The 27634-nt window shown below is 42.6% G+C and overlaps 1 protein-coding gene across 2 annotated transcripts in view; it reads left to right on the top strand.

Moving 5' to 3' along the window:
* Positions 1 to 10926: 10926 nt before the first annotated feature.
* The window catches only part of ITPKA (inositol-trisphosphate 3-kinase A), an 84595-nt gene continuing 67887 nt past the window's right edge, over positions 10927 to 27634 (top strand). For both annotated transcript variants that reach the window (XM_020793778.3, XM_072986248.2), the window contains exon 1: positions 10927 to 11858. In XM_020793778.3, the coding sequence (XP_020649437.2) occupies positions 11388 to 11858 (471 nt within the window). In that variant the 5' untranslated portion in view covers positions 10927 to 11387. The remainder of the gene's footprint in view (positions 11859 to 27634) is intronic.

Genomic DNA, 27634 nt, shown 5'->3' with positions numbered 1-27634 from the left:
AGTTATTTAATTACTCAATTCTTCAAGACACCTGGGACTATTCCTTATTCCCAGAAGGACTATGTTTTAGGATTTCTCAGAGCACCGGTGAATCTGAAATACATTCCAGGTATCCCAAGTTTGATTGAAACCCCCCAACACTTTTTTCCAGTGGAGAATGGAGTCATTTCATTCCAGTGAATGCATGAAAGATAGACACATTCTGCATATAGTTTTATGCCGGTGTATCTATAGAAATCAAGTAATTCATAGAAGCCTGTCTGTGCAGTGTCCATTCAGAACACTGTGCTGAATGGAGACAATATTTCACTTCTTCTCTTAGTTGTAGCCACTAGAGGACAGTCTTAGATTAAATCTCCAATGGAAACACAAGAACATGCTTTATACAGTAGCTACCCCAATCCTTTTTAAGGCTTGGTTCAACACTCTCCTTGCCAACCTCTCTCCTTTATTCAGAGTAGCCAAGCCACTCTTTGTAGAAGTTCGTGCTGTTTTTTTTTAAAGAAAGAAAGAAAGAAAGAAAGAAAGAAAGAAAGAAAGAAAGAAAGAAAGAAAGAAAGAAAGGAAGAAAGAAAGAATGGATTTCAACCCATTATAAGGTAAAGGTAAAGGTTCCCCTTGACATTTTTTGTCCAGTCGTGTTCGACTCTAGGGGCGGTGCTCATCCCTGTTTCCATGCCATAGAGCCAGCATTTTTGTCCGAAGACAATCTTTCATGGTCACATGGCCAATGCGACTTAGACACGGAACGCTGTTACCTTCCCACTGAGGTGGTCCCTATTTATCTACTTGCATTTGCATGCTTTCGAACTGCTAGGTTGGCGGGAGCTGGGACAAGCGACGGGAACTCACTCTGTTGCGTGGATTCGATCTTATGACTGCTTGGTCTTCTGACCCTGCAGCACAGGCTTCTGCGATTTAGCCCGCAGTGCCACCACGTCCCTGTCTCAACCCATTATATTTAACAGTAATACTACCAGCAGAAATTTGCCTCCCTCCCGAGATTAAACTAAGCCATTTCTTTCACCTCAGAGTGACATTGGTCTTTCTGGGTCACAGACACACGTCTTTCACATCTCTCATTTGGAGATGTTAGGGACCAAATCCAACTTGCTCTGTATGCAGACAACCTTCTATCTCCCTGAGTGGTGGTTCTTAGCAGAAGGTTTTCATCAATTCAAAGTAAAGCAGGTGTACAAGATGAATTTTAAAAAGTAAGGCCCTCTATGTTGGGAGACGGAGATGCAAAGCTTTTATATGCACAGAATTGAAAATGATGTACAGTACTTGCCGCCAGCAGTCGTTCAGTAGTTAGAATCAACCTTCATACAAGCCTCAGGGATTAAATGATGGACATTTCAATAGAAGAGGATACTGCTTAAAAAAATGAGCAGAATAGCATGCTTGCAAATGGCTGGCTAAAACTTTCCAAAATTATCTGAAGGGATGTGTACCAGCACTGGAATATAACGATATTGAGACTACATGATCGTGTGTTCTCTAGGGATGACAGGGAATGAACCTGGAGTCTTCCTCATCCAAACACAGTTTCTACCGCTGAGGAATACTGGTTTCTTTGCAGTTCTGGGTGTTCCACATTTTTGTTTTTCAGTCAAGAAGAGAATACATGCAAGGACACATCTCCTCAGGTGTGTGTGCCTACATACCCAACAGAATACTGAGAATCCAATGACTCACTTTCATAGGAAAGGCTCCAAAATTGCCCTATTGTAGGGCCTGCTTGTGTTTTTTTTTCTTTGTCTCATGTCTATAGTTTCTTTCCTGTCTTGTCTACTTTGTTGTATATACAGTACTTTACTAAGGCTATTGGTGCGATTAATTTTTTTCTCCCAAAGGCAAATTGGAATCATTTATGGCCTGGCTGATTTCCCACAGGACCCTAAATCCTTGCACCGCATAGGCCTCTGGGTCCTGTGTCTCAGGAACTAGCCATCTGTGGATGCATGTGTGACTACATATGGCAGACGCTGGGTGGCTTTTGGGGTTTGGAGCAGGGGTTATTGGAGGATTTTGGAATCACATCATTCCTTTTTTTGGTATAAAGAAAAACCTGGGAGAGACCTGCCCAATATCACCCTGTCCACTGGAAAAAGAAAAAAAAAGATCAGTCTGGGTGCTTCTTGTTTAAAGGAAACAAGAACAAAAATACCCTTTAATTCACAATACATGCTTTTGTTCTTTTCTTTCTACATCTTTGCACATTTGTCTTCATGGAAAAGAAAAGTTAGTTTATCAACACAACTATGGATTTAAGCCAAGAAAACCTGTCAGCAGCAACCCAGCGTTTGTAGGCCACACAGATGCAAACTGAGCATAGAATAAATCAGATCACAAGTCTACTAGTGGATTCCAGTTCCTTTTTAGAGATGGAGCTATCTCATAAGCCAATTCTAAGAAAACATGGTAGCTCTGACCTCAACAGAATCTAATTAAATGGCTACAGTAGTAACATGCAGAGGTTACGACTGTAGAAGCTACTAAAGGACTTTGTAAAAGACCAAGAAATACCAATCTTGATGATGGAAGATAACCACAGCAGCAGCAAACTGTAACAAAGTAAGAAGATGAATGCATGCACAAAAACACATTAACATGTGATACTACTGAGAAAGGGGTAATCCAGACTATCTCTTGTCCTACAGAGGAGATGACACCAGATATCCTGAGCAAACCATTAGCACAGGACCACTTTGAGAACTTGCAAATTAAGATGGGAAGCTTGAATATGGGTGTTGGAAAATTACGGCCTTGTATGCTTCTCCTTTAACGCTTCCCTTATAGTACTGTCGATGGTAATGCATTTAGTCAGGCAAGGGTAAAGGCTCTACGATATTTGGGTATTAACACTAAGTAAAGGTAGTTAGCTGGTTTAAAAGGCAGTAGTGCTTTATCCAAGGAAATACTATTTGATATTGTTCCCAGATCATGTTCTTCTCCACCTCCATGATGCATTGTTTAAGAGCTTGGTTGGCAGCATCATATCCCAAATATATTATATTGCCCTCCGAAAATCCATGAGATCGAAGCTTGGCTAGTAGAACTTCCTTCCAATTTGACTGGTAATTCTCCTGTAATATTAGAGAGGCCAAACCTCTTGGGAAGAAAGTAAGTTTCAGCCAGAAGCTAAAGATGGTTAGCCAAATCTTTGTTTCAACTTTCAGGAATCCTACCTCTAGCCATAGAACTGAATTAGGAACCCCACATAGTACCTGCAGAATCACTCTTAAAAATCTTGTCTGGACCCTTTCTAATGGTGTAAAGACAGAGTAGGGTCCTAATTGCACACCATAGAGTAATTGGTTAATTGCTTTAGCCTCAAACACTCTTTAAAGTATTTTCCTTCTTTAGCTGAAGATTTAAACAGAAAATGAAGCTTTATGACTGCCAGTAACAAAACTGAAACCCTAAGTGTGTAGAAGTGTGGTTTGATGTTGTGAAAAACAACAAAAGATCAGGATTTTTTTCATCCTGGTTTTCATCTCACTATTTACTTCAAAACATAAGTTAAGCTTTGTGTTTTCATTACTCCTTCACATACACGAAAAGAGAGTAGAGATAGGAAACATGGCTCCCCACCCCACCCCCATTGGTTGCTACTCCCAGATCCCACAACCCTTATCAGAGAGGCCATGCTCGTTGTGGGATTCTACCTCTGGCCCCAAAAAGCGACACTTCCCATCTCTCAGAATGTCAGCAGCGCGTGTTCACTGCACAGGGCCCAACAGTGCTTTCCTGATAGATTTCATTGTGATACAATTCACCTTCACTGGTGAATTTATAGCTATTTCCAATAGAGATCACTTGGGAAGATTCATTCATGACCATGGATGGAACCCTTCAAGATGAAAGGTCCAGATATTTCCTCTTGTCTCATGGGATGCTTTAGCATTTATTTGAAAATCTATCTGGTATGACCTGACTAATATGGTTCTATGGAGCAGCTTGGATTGTTTGCTATCTTGGTAACAGTGACAAATTGGTGATATTATAATCACACAAGAAGAAAACAGAAAATGTGTGTTACAGTGAAATCCTCCAAGATGGTTGTTTACAAAAATCCCAGAACCAGTTTTGGTTGGGAGAAGCTGGAAATCATGAAACTCCTTCAGTCATATTTTCAGATAGTCAGTCCAGTGCAAGAAGAAAGGGCAGTGCAAGGTTTCTTGAGGCCAGTGGCAGAGACTCTACCTTCCCCCAATTGTATCCACACCAATCATATACTCACCTAGAGGAGGAGGTGGCTGAGTGAAGGCATCAGTGAAGACGGTCACTGTGGTGGAGGCACTGGAATTCCCCCTTACCTTAGGAGGAAAAAAGTTAGGGGCAACGGCCCTGTCACTACCCCCTGTCCATTGCCATAACTGCCCATCATCAGAGCTTTTAATGCTACACAGAAAAGAGGAGACAGGAAGAAAGAGTGGTGCAGTCACCACCCACTGGTGACTGTGCTAGTGCCCCAGCTTATCACTGTCTGATATTACTCTCTCCTTTGGGCTAACACTGGGACCAGCCCTGGCAAGAGGGAACATCACAGGCCAAAATGAATACACCTACTTAATTCTCTTTCCTCCCCGAATACAGAATCAACAAAAGTAGAACTTGGAAAAGTAACTTTTTAAGGCACCAGTTCTCGGAATCCCCTAGGCAGCCTAGAAGCTTCTAAAAGCTGAAGTCCAGAAAAGTAATTTTCCAAACAGAGGATCAAGGCAGATGAAAGAACAAGCACTGTGCTTGTTTCTTTCTCATCAGCCCATTCATTCGTCATGACCTTTCATGACCAAAACATACATTCAGAGACATGAGTCTTTCTTGCTCTTACATTGTTTTCTCCCTGACAACTCAATCTACTTTGGTGTGAATGTTTATGTTGACAAAGGAGTAGGCTTGTGTCCTTGTTTATACTGATCTGGAAAAGAAGTAATGTAATGCCCAGAGCAGTACAGAACCACAATTTAAGTTTTAAGGAAATACAGTAAAAAGACAATAAAAATAGGCAACAGTAATAATTTTTAGTGCACAAAGAAATAAAGACTATTTGTCAAATGGGACTTGGACAGGACTGAAAAGAATTCAGCCCCTTGAAACGAATGGATAGAGAACCAGTCACAAGACGTTAGCTTTCGCCCCTTTATCCCTCAGAGCGTGAGAACCACCACCAAATATTTGAAATTCCAGCTCAGTGACCCTGACAGTGGGGAGAAAAGTTGGTATCTTCCCCCCACCTCCATTTTGCTGAAACGTAAAGCAAAGCTATGGAGGCGAAACTGTTGTTAATTTAGTAACATTCCTAATAGTTTGATTGACTGAATGCCTCTTCATTATTCAAAAGAACTTGCAATCAAACAGGTAATATAAACTTGAAATTCTCTCAAATGTGAACTGATCTTTACAATTTGCATAAACCCCGGACTATTAACCCAATGTATGAACATGTCTTTGAAATTTGAGAACTGGTAATTACCGAGACCAGGGTTGGGGATACTGTGAAACTCTTGATGTCGCTGAGTTCCCATCATACCACATAACTGGCTAGGTTGATTCCAACTGGAGGGTGTTTGATTCTGTATCATCTGAAAAAGGGCTTGGAAAAATTACAGCAATATTTCAGAGATGTTTTAAGGATGACAACATTACAAGCAGAGATAAGGGAATTAGCATGGTTACTGACAATGCTGAGTGGAAGATTCTTGGATTTGTAGTAAAAAAAAGTCCTCCCCCCCCCCAAGCTCTGATCTGGAGAACCACAAGTTCCCCTTACATAGACCTTCACCAAGCCCTTTTCTTTGGGGCAACTGTAAAATGAATCTTTCTTTCTTTCTTTCTTTCTTTCTTTCTTTCTTTCTTTCTTTCTTTCTTTCTTTCTTTCTTTCTTTCTTTCTTATTTGTTTGTTTGTTTATTTATTTATTTAATTTGGCTTTTATACCACCCATTTAGATAAATCTACTCTGGGCAGTTACAGCCCAAAAAACAATAGGATTAAAAACATCAATTAAAAAAACCTAAAACAAGCAAACTTAATCCAAGATGGAAAAACCAGGGGAAGAAATTAAGTAATGTCAGGAGGGAAGGCCTGCCTGAAGAGCCAGGTCTTCAATTTGTTCTTAAAAATTCCCAGTGAGGGACCATCGCCAAGAAGGCCTGATTTCTAGTTTTTTTTCCCCTTTCAGACCTCTCTCGGAGTTAAGCCCCTCAGCCACCCAGCCTGCCTAGAATGAGTGACACAGGTAGAAATAGGTGGAAGAAGGCACTCTGATCAGTATTGAGGTCCTAAACCGTTTAGGGCTTTATATGTAATCATTAGCACCTTGAAATTGATGCAGAATCTAATGGGTAACCAGTGTAAGGTGGCCAGAATGGGGAAAATATGATATTTTTTCACCCCAGTGAAAATCTGGCCACCGTGTTCTGGACCATTTGAAGTTTCCACATCAGTCTCAAGGGAAGCCCCATGTGGAGTGAATTACAGTAGTCTAATCTTGAGACTATGAGCTCATGGACAAGTGTGGTGAGCGCCCCAACATAAAGTTAGGAGTGGAGCTGGGCAATCCGCCGAAGATGTAAATGGGCGGTGCAGACCACAGATGTTACCTGCGATTCCATGGCAAGTGCTGGGTCAAGATGGACCTCCAGACTGCGAACCGCATTCTTTGTGGTGAGAGTCACTCCCCCAAAAGAGAGTTTCACAACCCACTGTTGACAGCAGTGCCCACCCAAAGGACCTCTGTCTTCTTCGGGTTCAGCCTCAGTCCATTCTCCTGCATCCATTGCAGAACAGTCCCCAGGCAGTGCTCAAGGGGCGTAACAGCATCCACTGCTGATGGAAAAAAGGAGCTGTAGAGCTGAGTGTCATCAGCATATTGATGACACAAGGCACCACACCCCTGGATAATGCCCCCCAGAGGCCTCGTGTAGATATTAAACAACATTAGAGAGATGATCGAACCCTACAGGACCCCACAATTTGAGGAGCCCTGGGGCCGATACATTCTCCCCAAGCTGGACTCTCTGAGAATGGTCCTCCAACAGGGACCGGAGCCAGACAAGAGCCACATCACTGATCCCCAACTCAGAGAGCCTCCCCAGGAGGATACTGTGGTCAACGGTATCAAAGGCGGCTGAGATGTCGAGGAGGACCAGCAGAGACATTTTGCCTGTTGGCCTTCCTCAACAGGTCATCCAGCAGAGCGACCAATGCCGTTTCCATACGGTGGCATGGCGTGAAGCCCAACTGGAATGGATCCAGGGAGTTGGTTTCATCCAAAAAGGCCTGAAGCCTGATTGGCCAACACCTTCTCTACTACTTTGCTAAGGAAAGAACATTGGCAACAGGCCTATAGTTGTCAATGTTGTCTGCCGCCAAGCTCGGTTTCTTCCTGATGGTCCTACTGAGCATCTCCTTGAGGGCAAGGGGAACCTTGCCCCCCTGGAGAGATCCATTGATTATTGCAGTGGCCCATTCAGTCATCACAGTCCTGGCTACTTTGATTAGCCAAGCCGGGCAAGGGTCAAAGGAGGGCGTGGTGGCATGACAGCAATCAAGCACTTTGTCCACCTCTCTTGATGTCACCGGCTGAAACTGAGTAATTCTCATTGAACACGATGTCTTGGCTCAATCTACTGTTTTCAAATAGGGGGTTAGGTACCAGTGGATGGCCTCCGCTTTAGATTTAAAGAATGCTGCAATTTGGTCAGGTGAGACGGTAAGGGGAGGTCAGTCATTATGACCTATTCCGGATAGATTGCATACTATACGGAAGAGTTCCACCTGCTGACTGGAATCTTTGCTTACCCTGGCAGTGAAGTAAGCTTTCCTGGCAGCCTTCACCTTGGCAAGGTAAAGGTAAAGACACAATCCTGGTAGCTTTTAGATTATTTTTCGTTGGGTTCTGCCTCCAAATGCTCTCCAGCATTCTCCTGTTCTGCTTCATAGCTCACAGCTATTGGTCAAACCAAGGCACTGGTTGAGCTCTGCGCCAGAATGGGCATTTAGGAGCGATCATGTTCACAGCCTTGGTGGTGATGGCAAACCAGCCGTCAACCAGAGCCTCGACAGGAGCACTAGCCAGATCAATTGAAATCCCTCTCATGGAATTCTGGAATCCTATAGGATCCAGTAGCCTACGAGGGTGGACCATTCAATAGGTCCCTGCTCCCTGCGGGGAGGGAGAGCCATTGTGAGGTTGCCTTTTATTAGGTGGTGGTCCGACCATGACAAGGGGACTGATGCAAGGTTGGTCACCATCGGACCACACTCACTTCGCTGAGGGGAGAACACCAGGTCTAGCATGCGACTGCCCATGTGGGTGGGACAGTTAACATGTTGGGACATGTCCAAGGAAGCCATGGTTTCTAAGAACTCAAGAGCCAGTCTGGAAATCTCCGCCTCTGCATGGATGTTGAAATCAGCCAAGACTAATAGCCTCCAGGATCCCAACAGAGCTACGGAGATGAAGTTTGCCAGGAAATAGCTGGATCACGGGAAGCATGGTATACCAGCAAAATCCCAATACTATCCCTGGCCCAAATGACATGTGAAGGGCCACCAGAACTGGCATTGCCACAGCAGAGCCTAACAACCTCACGAGTATTTCTATAAACAATGGCCACACACACACCGCCCCTCTGGTCCACCCTGATGTTGGACAGCATAACAGGGAGGACAGGCAAGAGACAGAAAAACGCCCTATCACAGCCCATCCAAGTTTCAGTTATGAAAGCCAGATCTGCGTCCTCCTCCAGAGTAAGATATTGGATAAGCTGGGACTTATTGGATACAGATCTGGCATTGAACATCACCAGTTTTAGAGTGGAGGGGCGACTGAGCTGGCTACATCGAGCCTGACAGGTGGTCACAGAGCCAGAACAGTGGACAGCCTTTAAACATCTGTCCACCATTCTTCTCAAATGAGCAGCAGCTGTGCCAACGCCATATCTCCCTCTACCCATAATCACCCAAATATTTAGGTGTGCCCCACTGGGGGGGGGGAAGCCTTCCACTCCAGCTCAAAAGAAAAAGAGAGCAGGAAGAAAGGAAAAAAACCTAATGACTAAACGAAAATTACAAGTAAACAATACAATTATAAAAAATAAACAAAAGTAATTAAAAAACCCAATGAACAATTTAAGTGAACCATTAAATAATTAAGCAAATTAAATTAATATTATTAATAATTAACATTCAATTCTATTAATATAGAATAGCAGGAAGATAAATTAGAAAGTGACAGAGCAATAAAAATAAAAAAGTGGAGTTCCCGCCCCAGACCACACCCAAACTGCGCCTAGGTGTAAAGCCTCCTCTTGTCGTCGTCAAGGGTGGAATGGCCAGCCCTTATGGTAGATGTTGCAGCCGCTGGTGTAGAAAGCACACAGAATCTTGCAGATAGGCAAGTAGGTTGTTTATTTTCACAAAATATCAGCAGGCCCAAGGGCAGTGACTGCCTGAGCTCAGGAAAAAGGAATGCACAGAACAAATATTTATTTATTTATTTATTTATTTATTTATTTATTTATTTATTTATTTGATTGATTTGATTTGATTTGATTTGATTTGATTTGATTTATACCCCACCTATCTGGCCCACCGGGCCACTCTATACTGCCAACCAGACATGGGAAAGTCTATGCCTGGCATTATTTTTTGGGTTTCTTTTTGCTATATCTCTACCCTGTGAAAGCTTTTTAAAGTACTCAGTCCACACCAAAATGTTTATAGCACTAGCAGGAACACAAAACATCTCAAAACAGTAGAATGTCCTTGGTTCTTGGGAGTTTCTATAACCTTCTGAGAATCATGTGTGCTGTTTTGTTTGCAAAGAGACATTGCTGAGACTTGCAGAAGTAATTCTTGAGATATTTACTGATTGAGTTAAAAAAATGTGTGTGGGTGTTTTCTGCAAAAGCGAAGGACGCTTATCTACCATCTCAACTGTCCAACAGGCCAAAAACTATGAAAGAATGCACAAGTGGGATACGCAATGAAAAGACAACATTTTGTTTAGGATCCCAACCATGTGTTCTTCCAAGATACTCCAACCCTTTTGCCTTCTGTCTCTGCCCACTAATCAGACCACCCAGGGGTGGATCATGCCTCACAGCTTAAAGGCTAAGATTCAGGTTATGGACAGAGAAACTGGGTCTGTTCCCTAACAGGCAGAAAAACCTACCTTAGCCAAGAAAGGAGGGAAGATGCACCTATTGATCCACATTTTTATTTGCTACATGCTGTTTTATTTGTTTCATCCTGTTTTGTAATATCCTGCAACATTACACTTCTTCCTAACTTTGTTGGGAGCTGGCTGGATAGCTCAGTAAACTTGGCTACCCGGCTGCTGGGAGGTCTACTCCCCACTACGAGCCAGCAGACTCGTAGCCTTGGGAAAGCTTCAAGGTCCAAACTATCAAGCCACCTCTGAGTACTTTCTAACTCCTCCTGTTGGGTTTGGTGGGGCTTATTCACAGATCGGTGGGGTTCTGCCCCCTGAACACTAGTGCCTGCAAAGGTTCCACTGCAGATGGGTTGGGCTACGGCATGCTGTTTTTTCTCTCTCTCTCGCTGCACATAGCGGTGGCTCCCACCTGCTCCGCCGCCGCCGCCGCCGCCCCCTCGGCCTGTGGCACTGCTCCGGTCGGAGGCTGGCTGCCATGTGGCGCCGCGCACCGGGCCCTCGCTGGAGGAGGCGAAGCGCGACCCAGCTGAACTTTGGACCTTTGCTCGGAAGGTGGTGCTCGGAAGGCGGAGCCAAGAAGTTCCACACGAGCGCCGAGACGCGCGGCGCTTCCTTGGCAGGTCCCCGGCTGGCGTGTGTGGCACGGCCCGCCTCTTCTTTTTCGGGTTACTTGGGGGCGGGAATTCCAGGCTTCACTGACGGAGAAACGGGGGGTGGGGGAAGCAGGAGAGCAGGCAGGCGAGCAGCGGACGGACTACATAGGCGGCCTGAATGAAAAGTAAACAGGAGGAATACCCCGGGAGGGCGCGGGTGGGCTGGACCGGGACGCGCGCCCCTAACGCCCTCCTCCTTTCCGGCGGCGGCGTGGAGCCACCTCGGCGAGCAACCCATATGGACCGGGCTGCGGGTCCCTGAGACCACGGAGGCGGCTTCCCGGGGATGAGTCCGAGGGGCCTGGGGTCGGGCTAAGAGGGAGGCAGGGCTGGCCATGCTCGCCAGGCGGCCGAGGCGGCTGCTGCTCGTCCCCTCAGGCGCGCTCTTCTCCCCGGTCGGGCTCCCGCACCAGTTCCCCGCCGCCTCCGCCTCACGCTCTCCTCCTCCTCCTCCTCCTCCGCCGCCTCTGCCAGGCTTCGCGGCGCTTCTTCACCGTCGCCTGGCGCCAGCACCCGGCCGCGGCCGGCCGCTGGTTCTGTACCATGGAGCCCAGGAGTGCCCGCGACGGCGGCGGCGGCGGAGGCGGCGGGGGTAGCCCCGAGTTGGGCGGGAGCAAGCGGCTGAGCGTGGGGGAGCTGCGCTCGCTCTTCGAAGCTCGTTGCGCGACGGCCAGCGGGCAGCTGCCCGAGCCGGCCAGGAAGAGCTGCCGGCCGCCCCGCAATGGGGTGCTGCCGCCGGTGATCCCCCAACTGACCGTCACTCCCGAGGAGGACAGCGAGGAGGCGCAGCGCAGCCCCGCGGGGCTCCCTCGGGCCGAGCCGGACGGCGGCGCTTGGCTGACCACCGACAGCTCGTTGCACCTGCTGCAGTCCTCGCGGCGCCTCTCGACGTCGTCGCTCTCCTCCACCGGCTCGTCGTCGGTCTTCGAGGACTCCGAGGATGACCTGCTCAGCGACACGGAGGGCAGGAGCCAGGGCATCGTCCACCTGGAGCACGGCGAGGAAACGCACCAGGTACCGGAGGGCGCGGAAGGACTGAGGGGCGCTGCGGCGAGTAGTCCTTCAGCGCACGCGTTATGCGATCTCCCCCTGACCGGCCGGAGAGCTCCTCGGAAGTCGGGCTAAGAGTTTAAGAGGGCCAAAGTGATCCGCCCCGAGCTGAACCGCTCCGTCGTCTGTAGGCTTTTTCGGAGTGGCAGACCAACATTTTTGGGGCCTTGAAGCTTGACCTGTTATGGGGTCCCTTTGCACTCATCCGTGAGGTCTGGGTATCTTCTTCAATGGGGTTGTTCCAGGACAGCCCCATTGTTCCAGGACAGCCACAATTAAAAAAAAAAAAGTAGATCCAAGTCGCTTCTGTGGTCCCTGTGGGATTAGAGGCCCTGAAGCTTAAGATTCATTAGTTTCATAGTAGATCCGCCCCAAGCTTCTTGAATTGCAGACGAAGACAAAATCCTTTCTTGACAAATTCTAGTGCAAACCTATGCATGTTTACTTGGAAGTCTCGAGCTCACCCCCAGGCAAGTGCCCTTTCAGCTGCAGTGTGGCATGTGCGATGTGCACATTTGCCAAAGAAGAGAACCATGATTACTGAATATGTGTAAATACTTTTGGGGAGTTTAAGAATTTGACATATAGAGTTCCTTCTCTGTCGACATGACTTTTCAGCAGCTTCTCAGAATGTGTATGTATGGGGGTACAGCTGAATGTGTCCTCAGATGTGACACTTTTACATGTACATGTAAGGAAAGTGCTGTCTAAATGTCAAGAGTGCAAAGCAGTGCCTTCTGGATAGGAATAATGTGTGAAGTGGCACTCGAGTTGGTCTTATATGTGAAGTGGCACTCAAGTCTGTCTAATGTTATGACAGGATTATTTACTTTCATTAGAGACAGTTCAAAAAACCAGAAAATGCTGTATGTGTGATGAGGCTGTGGTGTGCATGCCCCACTTGGCATGCAAATTGTGCTGTATGTGGATCTGTGCACATCTGGATTTTATTCCATCCTTTTTTTCTTTTCTTCTTGGAGATGCGGAAGCTAAGGTTTAACCTGTATGCTCTGCTTTTTTGCTTAGTCTGGGTGGGGTAAGAGACCTTTGTGAGACATCAAAATATATACAGTGGGGTCTCTACTTAAGAACTTAATCCGTATTGGAAGGTGGTTCTCAAGTTGAAAAGTTCTTATGTTGAATCTGCATTTCCCATAGGAATGCATTGAAAACCATTTAATCCGTATCTGCTCTTTTCTGTCCATAGAAACTACAGTGGAACCTCTACTTAAGAACTTAATCCGTTTTGGAATGGTGTTCTTAAGTTGAAACGTTCTAAAGTTGAAGCAAAATTTCCCATAGGAATGGACTGAAAACCAATTAATCCGTTCTGGCTGTTTTTTTATGTAGAGGTGTGCATTCGTACATTGAAGCATTAGTTCCCATAGGAACTAATGCAAAGCTGGTTAATACGTACTCTACCACTAGGGGGAGATTTTTTTTTTTAACCTAAGATGACCTAAGGTTAAAAAAAAGGCAGGAAAGTTTTTTTTCCTGTTCTTATCTTGGATTTCTGTTCTCAAGTAGAAGCAAAATGTAGCAAATGGAGCTGTTCTTAAGTTGGATTGTTCTTAAGTAGGGACATTCTTAAGTAGAGACCCCACTGTAATAAAGTGTAATTTCACTTACAGAAAGTAAAGCTGCTTCTGTTTTAAACCAAGTTGCCAGGACTAAAAATGTTAAAGCAAAGTATGCCATTTTGGTAGTAGACCACTAGTACATCTTGTTCGATAATAAGCTGGCTAGATGATAAATAATAGATGCTGTACATTTTAGGAGCTTAAAAATGCTAATGTGGAGGACATGTGGCCATTGGGGGTTGATTTGTTATTTCACTCATTTGTCTGCGATGCAGCAGTTATGGCTTAGAGGCACTCCTGATCTAAGACTGTTTATTGTATGTAACATGGATTAGTGAGAAATCCAAAATCTTTCAGAGCAGTAATTCTCAACAAGTAGCATGGGTGCCAGCAGTGGGTAGAAAAATAGACTTCCCTTCCCTTGCCATCCAGAAATAAGTGACAAGGAAGTTTCTTATTGAATTTCTCAGTAAATGGCTTCAGCAAAGAAAAAGCCACTCACTTTGGTTCATTCTCAGCAATCACACAAACTTAAACCAAACCAAAATGGAATGATCCTACCCATATCTAAAAAAAGTAGTCCCAGACAAGAAGCCAGAAAGATGCAGGTAGGAACACCCTTGGGGATAGACTGGTTTGTGCTGGCACTTACTTTTGTGGTCAGCAGAAAAAGGAGAGAACTAGTCTAGTCTTAGAGCGGACTAAACTATCTGACAAATCTCCGTGTAGTTGCACCCAAGGTGTCACACAGGGTTTTCATAGTAATTACTCAGAATTCTCTTTCTATCCCCATGGTCTCCTGCAAATGTGATGTGCCATCTCTTACTGATCTAGGTGTAGGAATAATCCATCTGCATCCTTTTGATATATTTTAGTAACTTTGAACACTATTTTTCTTCCTCTCAATTTCTTCTTACCCACCAGCTTACTATAAAAGATAAATAATAGAATATGTATGTAAATTTATATGTGCCATTCATGGAAAAATGATTTTTTGGTTTCATCTTAGGTTCTTTGATAAATTGATTGATGAGATACAAAATACCAAAGATCTAGAACCATATTGTTGGCAGATAACGGCATCTGGGAAGTGACTCCTTCACAAACTTGAACAGCTATTTTTGAGAACCACTTGATATTACTGTACAGTGGTGCCTCGCACTGCGACGTTAATTTGTTCCGCAAAAATTGCTGTTAAACGAAAACGTTGCTATGCGATATTAAAAAGCCCATAGAAACGCATTAAAACCTGATTAATGCGTTCCTAGGGGCTTAAAACTCTCCGTTCAGCGAAGATCCTCCATAGCACAGGCATTTTTGGTGCCTTTTAAGCGAGGAATCTGTCCCAGAAAACAGCGGGTGGCCATTTTGTTTACCCGGCGGCCATTTTGAAACCGCTGATCAGCTGTGTGAAAATGGTCGCTTTGCGATGATTGGTTTCCGAAGCAGGGTACCGATCATCGCAAAGTGAAATTCCCCCATAGGGAACATCGCAAAGTTCGTCACAAAGTGATTTCATTGCTAAACGGAGTGCTCGCTAAGTGAGGCACCACTGTATTGTGAGGGGTCTTGATGGGCCCTTTAATGTTTCTTTTTCTTCTTGTTCAAAACGTAAGGACGGGCAGATACATTGCTTCTGAATTAAATGTGAAGGGAAAAATATCTCAGAATACTGCAATTGTTATTAAAAACCGCACTGTATTATAAAAAAAAAAAATTAAAAAAGCTTTCCAGGCCAGGACCTTCTCAATCTGTCTGATAATATGGTTCTGGTCAAAACAACTTTGAAATTCACGGCCAAGTGCACAGATTTTTGGCTGTTCCCTGGACCACCTGAATATACTCCTGCTCCACAGACCACAATTTGAGAATCTCAGTGTTAAGTCAATTTGTTGTTGTCATTATGTGCCATCAAGTCATCCCTGACTTATGCGGACCCCATGAATGAGCAATTTCCAAAATAGATAGCTTAATACTAGCTCAGGGATCTGTCCTTTCTCTTAGATTAGCTATGTAAAAAAATTATTGCATGCCAGATAGGGAAGGAATGACACTTTTTTTCTTTTAGCAGCTGCAGTAACAAAGTTATAATTTGCATATTGTTTTTTGTTTTGTAATTACATTCCATGTTTTCATGAAAAGAAAAACTAGAGTTAATTCAACCTTGCTTTGACTAGGCAGCGGACGGGTGTGTACTGCAATTGCACAATTACAGTTGTTTAAAAGGAATGTTTCATAGGTGAAAAGGCTCAAATGGAGGGAGTTGTAGAGAATCAGTTCTTAACATTAATATGATTCTTTAAAGTGCTTTAGCTATTTCACAAGCTATTTCTCAGTAACCTGCACAACACTCATATAAGGAAGTCCAGCATGAATGCTGAAGTTGTTGGTTAGATGAAGCAATTAAACCCTTTTTGATTGATTGCAATGCATTGTCTTCAGCACATTGATCTAATAAGTGAATTTGTGGTGGCAGTGAGAATTGAATGAGAGGTACCCTGTGTTATGACTTAGTTCTAGTCACTGTGAACTTCCACTGCAGACTGAAATAGTTATGTGTATCTAATATACTCGCCCACTTGTCTGCTCTGCAGGAGTACGACAAAGCTTTATAGTGTCCCGCTGCTTATTTTACTAATATGCAGAATACATCCTGTGAAAGGCTGGACTGGATGAATCCCAAGCCGGAATTAAGATTGCTGGAAGAAATAGCAACAACCTCAGATATGCAGTTGATACCACTCTGATGGCAGAAAGTGAGGAGGAATTAAAGAACCTCTTAATGAGGGTGAAAGAGGAGAGTGCAGATGTTGGTCTGAAGCTCAACATCAAAAAAACTAAGATCATGGCCACTGGCCCCATCATCATCACCTCCTGGGAAATAGAAGGGGAAGATATGGAGGCAGATTTTACTTTATTGGGCTCCATGATCACTGCAGATGGTGACAGCAGTCACGAAATTAAAAGACGCCTACTTCTTGGGAGGAAAGCAATGACAAACCTAGACAGCTGGAGGAGGCTCTTGAGAGTCCCCTGGACTTCAAGGAGAACAAACATATCAATTCTGAAGGAAATCAACCATGAGTGCTTACTGGAAGGACAGATCCTGAAGCTGAGGCTACAATATTTTGGCTATCTCATGAGAAGACTCCCTGGAAAAGATCCTGATGTTGGGAAAGTGTGAAGGCAAGAGGGGAAGGGGACAACAGAGGACGAGATGTTTGGACAGTGTCATCGAAGCAACCAACATGAATTTGACCCAACTGCGGGAGGCAGTGGAAGACAGGAGGGCCTGGTGTGCTTTGGTCCATGGGGTCATGAAGAGTCGGACATGACTTAACGATTAAATAACAACAAAAATTCATCTGTGACAAGTGAAAAATGCTGCTTGACAAGTCACAGCTCCCTGCCTGCCTGCCTCCTTCCCATCTGCCTGTCTCTCTCTCTCTAATCCTGCAGTCTTCCCCTCCCCACTCCCATTGCAAAAGGAAAACTGCACTCTTCTCGTGAGAAGAGAGTTTGACTGCTACGTAAAGATATAGCTCTGCAGGAGAATTAGAGTAGTCCCATGCTGGAGAATATGGAGATTCCCTGTTCTGAAATTCAACCTAACGAGGATACATCCTGGGGTGGGAGGGAACTGTGGCTCTTTAAAAGGCTGGGTACTTTTGCTTTCAGTTTTATTTTTGCTGGAGACATTTAAAAGAAAGGCATTCAAAATACAAGCTTCATGACCCCACAGGCGCACTGGTAACAAAGCAACCCAAGTCTAAGGGTATAAATCAGTGATTCCCAATCTCAATAAATTGCAAGGCTATAGTCCAGTCATGCTGACTGATGAAATTTTTGACTGACTGGTGAGACAGTCTAAAAATTTTCAAGCTCTGTAGATATGGCTTGATACAGTCTTTGTCTTGCAGGTGTTGAAATGGTTTTATCCACCATCAGTTGTGATCTGCATTCACTGGAGATACTGTCAGCTTTTTTTCTCATCTGCAAGCATTGTCAACTCACCCATATGTTTCTCTTACTTGGATAACTGATAGTTGTCTTGAACGTTCTATGTAGTGAAATAATTCTCAGGTACATTTCAACAGCTGAAACCAGAAATTCTGTTATTTGTTAAGTATCTGTGACTATGATTTTAAAAAATAGCATAGGCAGGTCCACACATGCAGTGCCAGTTCAAAGCTTTGCATGGTGTAACTCTTCAATGTATATGTTCCTTTCTCCTTCTCTTTTGTGCTCCAGTTCATTCACTTGCTAGACTGTGGAAATCTATAGTTTGCTGTTGCTTCCAAAGCAACATTCTCAGACATGGGATAGGAAACAGGGTTGCCATAAATCAGAGAATAAGTAAATAGATTGAAGGACACAAGAAGAGGAGGGAAGACATGGTCATAGCTACAGCTATGATGTCAGTCGTTTGAACTGAGCCAGTTACAGGCGATCATACATGTTAGTATCCCTTTTGATCAGCATCCTGTGGCTATCATCCTGTGGTTGTACTAATGGGAAAGAGGGAAGAGATGTGGCTGCAGGTTCTCACAGCACTTTTGGACATTCATGAGTTGGGAGCACAGGAAAAGAAAAAGGCTAGTCAAAGAGCTGAAAGGGAATTGGTACTTGTACCTTATATTACAATCAGGGCACTTGTAGGGAGAAACAGTAGTAAGCAATCACATCTAGGTTGGAAAGCATTCATTAATTTTTAGCCTAGGTGTGACTTTAAAACCATCTCTGGTGGATGAGGGTAGTTTGTCCAACATGATATATGTATCCCACAAAGCTCCCGAACTGGGTACTTGACAAAACCTTTTTGAGCACAGAAATTTGTCATCCATTCCTAGCCTTTCATAGTTTCTAGCTGAATGATAAATAAAATGTACAGGTGTATGACCAGTACATCAGGGCTGATATCCATTGAAATGCATTAGATTATTTCATCTGAAGTTCATCTATGTGCCTCTGAAAGAGGAAGGCTGTTAAAGCAGATTAGCATTCTTAATTGTAAAAATGTTTGTTGTTAACATGCCACCAAGCTGCTTCTAACTTATGGCAACCCCATGAATGAGGGATTGCCAACATGCCCTTTCCTCAACAAAGCAAAGTGTGCTCCTTATGTACTGTCCCAGAGCACTTAAAGCACTCTCTGGGTGATTTACAATTTAATTATACAGGCTACACATTGCCGCCCCCCCCCCCAGCAAGCTGGGTACTCAGTTTAGCAACCTCGGAAGGATGGAACACTGAGTCAACCTTAAGCCAGCTACCTGTGCCTCTCAGGATGGAACTCAAGTCATGAGCAGAGTCTTGACTGCAGTACTACAGTTTGACCATTGTGCCAGGAGGCTCCTGAGCTGGGCTCAATAGCCGTCCTCAGCTCTTGGAAACTCAAGCCTGCCCTTCAGCCTCTCCCAAAATCATCGTCTTTTCCACAGAATCTTACCCTCTCATGGTGTGCCCAAAGTATGAGAGCCTCAGTTTCACCATTTTTGCCTCCAGAGATAGTTCAGGCTTGATTTCTTCAAGGACTGACTTGTCTTTCTGGCAGTCCTGGGTAAAGCAAAGTTCTCCTCCAGAACCATAGTTCAAACAAACCATTTTTTCCTAGTCAGATTTATTTACTGTCCAGCTTTCACACCTATACTGTACATGGTGACTGGGAATACAAGAGTGTGGATGATCTTGGTCTTGGTCTGTAATGACACATTCTTACATTTGATAATCTTTCCTAATTCTTTCATTGCTTCCCTTCTGAATCTCAGTTTTCTTCTGATTTCTTGGCTGCAGTCTCCATTAAGATTGGCCATTGAACCGTGGTATATAAAATCTCTAACAATTTACATTGCTTCATTGTAATATTAAAGTTGTGAAGTTCTTCTGTGGTCATGATTGTTCTCTTCTTAATGTTCAGCTGCAGTCCTGTTCGGGCACTTTCTTCATTCATTTTGTTGCTTCAAGTCATTGCTGCTTTCTGCCACTAAGGTGGTATCTTAAATTATTGATATTTCTTCCACCAATTTTCATTCCTCCTTCATCTGAATCTTGTTTAGAAAAATATTTAGTGGTGTGTAAATCTCCTGACATGCAGACAACAGCTGTTAAATATTTAATCTTGTCTATGCCATCATTGCTGCCTCTCTTGAACCTTTGCTATCTATTTATTTGCATTTTGAATTGATGATGCTTTAGATATTAATTTTGGATTTAAAATATTTCTGTCTAGGCATTAACCAGCAGAATAATCCAGTTCCACAAAGTTTTTGACTCAGAATATCAGTTTTAAAATTATTTCTTGCTGTGAGTGTAACTGGCAATTGGGAGATGTTTGGGAAGATTAGCGTTTGTGCTTTTATATTTGGCAGTAATATGTTCTTTCCAGTAAAGCTGTTCTGCAATTTGGCAGGTGCTCATATACATAAGTCAATTTTTAGAAGAAAAGCAAGTTGTTTTTCATAGCATTCATTGCAGCTATTTAGCTTGATTGTTGTAATAGTTTTGTGGGGGGAACTAAGACTGAAGTTTGTTTTCCTTAGCAAATCTCCTTTCCTACCAGAGTACATGAATTAATATAGACAACTCAATCATTTGATCAACTAGCACAGAATCTTTTCTAAAGAAACAACCCATTTTTGGAAAGGACAGATAAAATGGGCAAAAATAATGAATACCACAAGTTTGAGCAATGAAGAATTACATTAGAGAAGAGCAAACAAATCTCAGAGAAGTGTCATATGACTTTGGTCTGCCAACATAAAATTGTCATTTTTATACAATTTTAAAACTATCTTTACAATGGATGGAAATTACAAGGGCTGAATATATTTTCTTACTCTTTGTGCTTTATTTTTCTCATTGGGAAGCAAATGTATTTGTTGCCAAAATGCTTTTTATTTTGAAGAGACTTGAATTTAGCTATCAAGAAAATAGCGATGAAACATGAAACAGTAATAAATTAAAACATCAGGGAGAAAGTCCCAAACAGAAGATGAAAGCAGCCAAAACAGTGTCAGTTTACACTGGGCACAAATGCCTGCTGGAATAGGTGTGGAAGCAATGCTGCTATGAAAATCATTTTGCATGTCGTTTGCTTATATCTGACCACAGAAAAGATTTTATATGAGATTTCAGAAGTATCTTTTTATACCACTGGCAAAATAGGTACAGAGTTTCTTGTTGTATAAGGTATCAGGTAATTTTCTTTCAGCAAAGCTGGCAAGGCTAAGTGAGCTTTCAAACTTTGCGACATTACTGGGGCATGCTTAAATAAGAATAAAGGTAAAGGTAAAGGTTCCCCTTGACAATTTTTGTCCAGTCGTGTCCGACTCTAGGGGGCGGCACTCATCCCGCTCTTCAAGCCATAGAGCCAGCGTTTGTCCGAAGACAATCTTTCCGTGGTCACATGGTCAGTGTGATTTAGACACGGAACGCTGTTTACCTTCCCACCGAGATGGTACCTATTTATCTACTCGCATTTGCATGCTTTCGAACCGCTAGGTTGGTGGGAGCTGGGACAAGCGACAGGCGCTCACTCCGTCGCGTGGATTCGATCTTACAACTGCTTGGTCTTCTGACCCTGCAGCACAGGCTTCTGCGGTTTAGCCCACAGCGCCACCACGTGAACCCCAAACATGAGGTTTTATAGGAGATATGTAAATGGCACATGTTAGAATTTTTTAAAATTAAAAACAACTGCATCAAACCTAATTCAAATTGTGGGATATTCATGATGAGTGTCCTTGCTTTCCCCCATGGGAGAATAGCAGCTGGGTAGATGGTATTGGTGAGAAAATGTCATTTTGGAAATGTTACAAAAAAGGAGGGGTTAAACTTTTCCAGGACTGGCTTGCCATGGCTATTATTAGCTCTCTGGCCAGAATCCTACTGATTTTGTGTAAACTTCGCGTAACTAGCTGCAGCTAATGCACTAAGGGGCAAGGCGGGGGCACATCTTGGTTGTACAATCAAGCACATGGACAGGCATGTGAACAAGACACAGCATGGCACCATATCAGCCACTGGTTTTGACATAGCTACAACAAATTGTGCCACACTTACATGAACATGAAGTGTGTCCATCAATACTGATCTTTATTTGTATTGTGCTGCTTCTTGCTTTATTTTCCTTGAGTTGATTGTTTTTTACTTTTAGAGTTGAAAATATAATTTTGTAGTATCTTAAATAATGTTCAGAGTTATAACTTCATCCATTCTAATCTTTTAAAAGCACTAACATTTCATTAGTCAATTAGAATTTCAATTGAGATGCAGGTTTATGTAAGCTGTCAGGATAGATTGCAGCTTTTTTTTTTTTTAAAGTCTAAACTGAAACTGGAGGAAAATGTTTTGAATAGGTTTTTAAACAGTAAAGTAAAAACTGAATTTTCATGTTGGATTGATAGTTAAATTCACAGATCCTGCTGGTGTGTTTTCTACATATAACACCACTGATATTTCATATTTCATCAGTCACTGTACTAAAGTCATGTTAGACTCAATATCCTTTTGATCATCTTGATTCTTTGAAGGCTTTAAGGGCTACTTCTTACATTGCTTTTTTCCTGCACAGATCTAAAGTAGCTCTGAGTTGCTGGTTTCAGTGGAAAAACAGAAGAGGGTTGTAGCCTTCATTTGTCTGATCTCTTTGAAAATGTCATGATGACACACACTAACAGATTTTGAAAATGAAAGTCAGGTTGGAAGGCAAAGCAGCTGTTCTTCAAAGATGAAGACTTGCAAGATGTTTACGCTGAAGACCACACCTTTAAAGGAATAATAATTATGTGGAAAAGAATCTTAGTGTTTGCAGAACAGATGGAAATGCAAAGGAACAGCAGTCTTCTACATTTCATTTGTTTTCTGTGAAATTCTATACATGTTTAGGCAGAAATGAAATCATCTGTATAAATCACATTGCTAGCCCCACTAGAGTAGATATACTGAATCAATGGATTTAAGCCTTGACTTCAGTAGTTAATTCAGAGGGCCTGCTGTAGTTGGGAGAAGTGACTATATTTGGGCTAATGGGACTTACTTCCAGGTAACTGTGTGTAGGGTAAGAGATTTGTTTTCTATGAAACTGTGACTGCTGAATTGGCTGTGCATCCCTTTACCAATTAGCTGTGGTTTGCCAGATGTATGTTCACTTGGCAGTCACCATGAGCTTAGGCCTTTGCCTTTCAAGTATACAATGTACCTTAATGTTTTTGTCTGAAAATATTAAAAAAAGAATTGTTCTTGGAAGCAGCAGCCAGACAGGTTTAGCTGGGAGGAACTCATCTGGGTTTGTTAAGCAACTCAGGAAAAGGTCAAATTAGAGGCATTTTATGTTTTCTAGATGAACATAATGCAGTGAAACCCGTTTGTAAGGTGTGGCATATCTGTCGAATGAAGAAAGGGTTCATCTGCATCATAGATTCTCCTTACTTGGGCAAGAAATTCCATGTTTTGTTTCTGAGAACTGATGGCTCTGTGAAGCAACTGATTTTTTTTCTGCATTAAGGCACTGTTGTAAGGCAGTGGAAGTTTGAAGGACTTATACTTGAGGAAGAGTTATTTTTCCTATTTTGTGACACTGAACTTTTTCTACATGTGTATGTATACGTATAAATTCTTATGCAATATAAATTGGTCTTCTGAAAAACACAAGAATTGTTTTTCCAGAAAAACCAGTCAGTCTAATTCTCAATCAGAATTCAACACTTTTGCTCACTACCGGCTTAGCAGATACTGCTGGCAATGTTTGCAGGTACAACATGCTTGTAGCAGCTTCTCTTGCTTGCATGTATTTGGTAACTATGACAATTACATTTGAGCCAAACTTGCTGCTTTTGTAATCTCCTGTGCCTCCTCAACTCCACTCACTGTTGCCCACTCTTTCTGCTGTATTAGGGCAAATTACACAAAATGCCACAAATGTTAATTAATAAGAAGGTGGAGCATTGAGACAAAAGCCAGAAGATAAAGGTCCTGCCATATCCAGTCATGGCTCAAGCATCCTTCAGCTGCTTTTCCCTCTGTTTAATCATCACCCCAACATAGGTCTTTAATAAAGGAGCACAAGAAAGGATAGATAACCAGAGAGCACTATGATACAAACAGTACAATCAAATACCACATCAGATGGAAGTCATGAGCTAACTATCAGTGTGTTGTGGCTTAACATAATAGTGTATTGTGAACATTTCTTTCATAAGTGCAGGGAAAGAAATGACACTGCCATCTTGTGTATCTCCTGATCATTTTCTGAGATTTTGGAAGATGTTTCTGCTTCCAAAAGCAAGTGTATACTGTATAACTGAAAACTAGACAGATGCATGCTTGATATAATGCCATTTCTAATCAAGATTATAAAGTATCTGATCACTAAGATTATGCATTCCATTTATGATATGCCAGTGCCATTTCCTTTGTATGTTATATTAAAACCAGTAGACATTAACAGTAAGTAGGTAAATCTGCTTCTTTCATTGTGTACAATTTTTCCTGCATGATATTTCTGTAGCATATATAGCGGGGAAAAGAGGAATCATTATCATACTGCAAGGTAAAAACAACTGTGCATCAAATGTTTAATGTAACATATGAAGCATCTCTTAGTGATTTTCTTTTCAGCATGGATATTTAAAAGGTTGTGCTATATTGGTTAATATTTGTAGAACCCTTCAAGGTTGTTTGATGAAGAGATCTTGTATGAATGCAATGTATTGTTGTTTATCTTTTGATGACAAATAGATACTGAAAGATTTCACAGTTCGAAAGAACTCAGAGAATGTGTACTTTAGAAATAGGCTGTATAGAGATGGGCTGTTCACCACGTCCTAGAGTTGTACTAACTGAAAGACTAAAACAACTTTTGCCAAAGCCCTTTGTTCGGATACAGAGCCTGAATCAAGTTTAAGGGCAAATCTACTACTACTGTGATGAGAAGCAGAGAATGGAAAATGACAGTTCATTGAAAGTAGGAAAGAATAATGGGATTGAGTCTTATAATTTGAGATCTTGGAAAGGTGAGTTTTGTGAGGGTTCCTATTGGGTTCATATTAGATTCAGCATGGTACTAACTAAGCATCCCTTTGCCATGAGTGTGAGGTTGGTTAGGGGGAGACCTTGAATTTATTTTCAATTTATAATATTAGCCCTGAAACCATAGTTCCTCACCTTCCTTGTGGATTCTGAGAATGCTGGAGAGCTTCTGTTACTGGTGGAAGGTTGGGTGAGGCCTCTTTTATTACTAGCACTTGGTACTGCTTGGTGTTGTTGCCTGCTAGGCATATTTGAAGTGGAATGTTGGGTGGAATGCTAATAGTAGAAGACTAGTGAGAACAGAAGCTTTGCAGGGTGGTTTCTTGGATGTGATTTTTTCTTCTGGTGTTTCACTCAGGTTTGGGTTTTTTTTTCCCCTGACCTTTTTCTTGGAGAAAACAAAATGAGGTTTCCCCCAAAGCGGACACTTTAAATTGTGGTTGTGTGGTGTTTCCAGTGTTATTTGAGAACTCTTAACCACTCAAGAGCCTGAGGTTTCTGATTAACTACCTGCCTGCTTCTATGTTAACTTACATGACATTTAAAAATAACTGGGCATTGTGTGCTTTTGCAAAGGAGGTTATCAATTACTTCTTTGTATCATGGTAAAACTTAAGTACTAGGATGACATTGCCATTGGTGCTAATCTGTATAGATGTATATGTTGAAAAAATTCAGTTCTTGATCACACAGAAGCTGAGTATGCAAGCAACAGGCATGGGCATGATAACTGGAGAAAACAGGAACAGGAAGAGTGGCAAAACACTGATGAGAAATCATTGGAGTACAGTATTCTTTTCTCCCCCCCCCCTTTTTTTCTTTTACTTCAGCTCCCTAGAATACTGCAAGAATTTGCCAGGCAGAGTTCAGGGAATTTCTGTGTACAGAGACATACCTACAGCCACCTATGTTTTGTTCACCTGACACAGAGCCTGCTTTCGAGCCTATCTCAGGCCTATTTCCTGTACAAAAAGGAGACTGCCCTGGTGTTTCCTAGAAGGTGTAGTGTTCTTGCACATTAGGTGCCCTGCAGAGGACACCCCCAAAGACCTAGACTTCCTAAAAAGATGTAGACCTCCCAGGAAGCACCATGACAGTTTTCTTTTTTATACAGAAAAATAATCCTGAGACGGCCTGGAAGATAGGCCCTGTTTTTGGTGAATGAAACTTAGGTGTGTGTCTGTGAACAGGAACTTGTAAAAATTCCACCTGTGGAATTCCTGGAAAATTCTGGGAGTGAGCATCAAAAAGAAAATAAAAATAAAAAAAGGTACGCCCCTAGCAGTCAGCTAAAATTTATTAATAACATGATCGTCCTTATACAGTGATTTTCAACCTTGGGTTCCCAGATGTTCTTGGAATATAACCTCCAGAAATCCTGGCCGGCACAACTACTTGTGAAGGCTTCTGGGAGTTTTAGTTCAATAACATAACACCTGGAGACCCAAGGTTGAGTACCACTAGATTAAGTAGATCATAGTTTGGAATTTTTTTAAAAAAAGAATCTTAATCCAAAAGGAGTAGGCACTATGTCTTTGTGTTATGGGTAGAAGGTAAACAGGTGCCTTTTAAAAAAGAAAAAACTAAATTCCCAGAATTCTCCAAGGATTACTCAGGCAGAATTCAGGGAGTTTCAGCCCACAGAGCTACACCTTCAGAGAGCTTCATTTCACTCACCTGGAAAAAGGCCTATCCTCTGAGATTTAATTGGATTCTAGGCCTTCATGATAAGTAAGATCTCATGGCAGGAGATCCTAAGAAGAAAATGAGTCCAAGAAGGGTGGGAGTTTCTAAAAATGGAAGTTCTAAAGGCATAACTAAAAACAATTCCAACAACTGAGCCTCGTGGCGCAGTGGTTAAAACGCTGTACTGCAGCTAAAAACTGTGCTCACGACCTGGGGTTCAAATCCCAGGTAGCCGGCTCAAGGTTGACTCAGCCTTCCATCCTTCCAAAGTCGGTAAAATGAGTACCCAGCTTGCTGGGGGGGGGGGCAATGTGTAGCCTGTATAATTAAAAATTGTAAACCGCCCGGAGAGTGCTTGTAGCACTATGGGGCGGTATATAAGTCCAATAAAAAAAAAAACACAAGAAAAAAAGGTAGATAACAAAAAAGGCTGCTGTGGCTTTACAAAAAGGTCAGACAGGACCTGAAAATGAAAAAGGTCACATATAGGAAGTGAAAAGGAGACCAGGCCGCAAAGGAAGAGTACAAACAAGTAGAAGAGAATTGCACGGATGGCATTAGGAGAGCAGAAGCTGAGAATGAACCGAGGTTAGTTAGAGACACTAAAAGCAACCCCAAAAAAACATTCTTCAGGTATGTGTGCAACAAAAGGCAAAGAAAAGAAACATTGGCTCAGCTATTCAATGGAGATGTAAAAATGATGATAGAAGACAAAGAAAAGGCAGAAGTGCTCAATTCCTATTTTAGCTCAGTCTTTTCCCAAAGCAGAGACTATGATTTGCCAGACAAATGTGAAGTGCAAGAGGAGGGGACAGGACTGCAGCTGGAAATTGATAAACAAATAATCAAGGAATACCTTATCACCTTGAACAAGTTCAAATCCCCAGGGCCAGATGAACTGCATCCAAGAATATTGAAAGAACTGGCTAAAGAACTCTCAGAACCACTGTCTATTGTTTTCTTGAAATCATGGGAAATGGGTGAGGTGCCTGATGATTGGAGGAGAGCTAATGTTGTCCCTAATCTTCAAAAAGAGTAAAAAGGGAGGAACCTGGGAATTATAGACCAGTCAGATTGACATAAATCCCAGGGAAAATTCTGGAACAGATTAAAAATTATTATGCAGGCACCTAAACACAATGTAGTAATAACGAGAAGCCAACATGGATTTGTCAAGAACAAATCACACCGGACTAGCCTGATCTCATTTTTTGATCGGGTGACCTCCCTGATAGACAGAGGGAATACTGTAGATGTAGTATATCTTGATTTAAGCAAAGCTTTTGACAAAGTGCCCTATGATAGGTGTGAATTGGATAGAACAACTCCAAGGATCAGTCTTGGGCCCTGTGCTCTTCAACATTTTTATTAATGACCTGGATCAGGGGGATAGAAGACAGTTCTGTTCTGGAAGATAGAAACAAAATTCTAAATGATCTGGATAGG

Source organism: Pogona vitticeps, chromosome 1 (assembly GCF_051106095.1).
Source record: "Pogona vitticeps strain Pit_001003342236 chromosome 1, PviZW2.1, whole genome shotgun sequence".
Classification (NCBI taxonomy): domain Eukaryota; kingdom Metazoa; phylum Chordata; class Lepidosauria; order Squamata; family Agamidae; genus Pogona; species Pogona vitticeps.
This window is presented reverse-complemented; position numbering and strand designations above follow the sequence as displayed.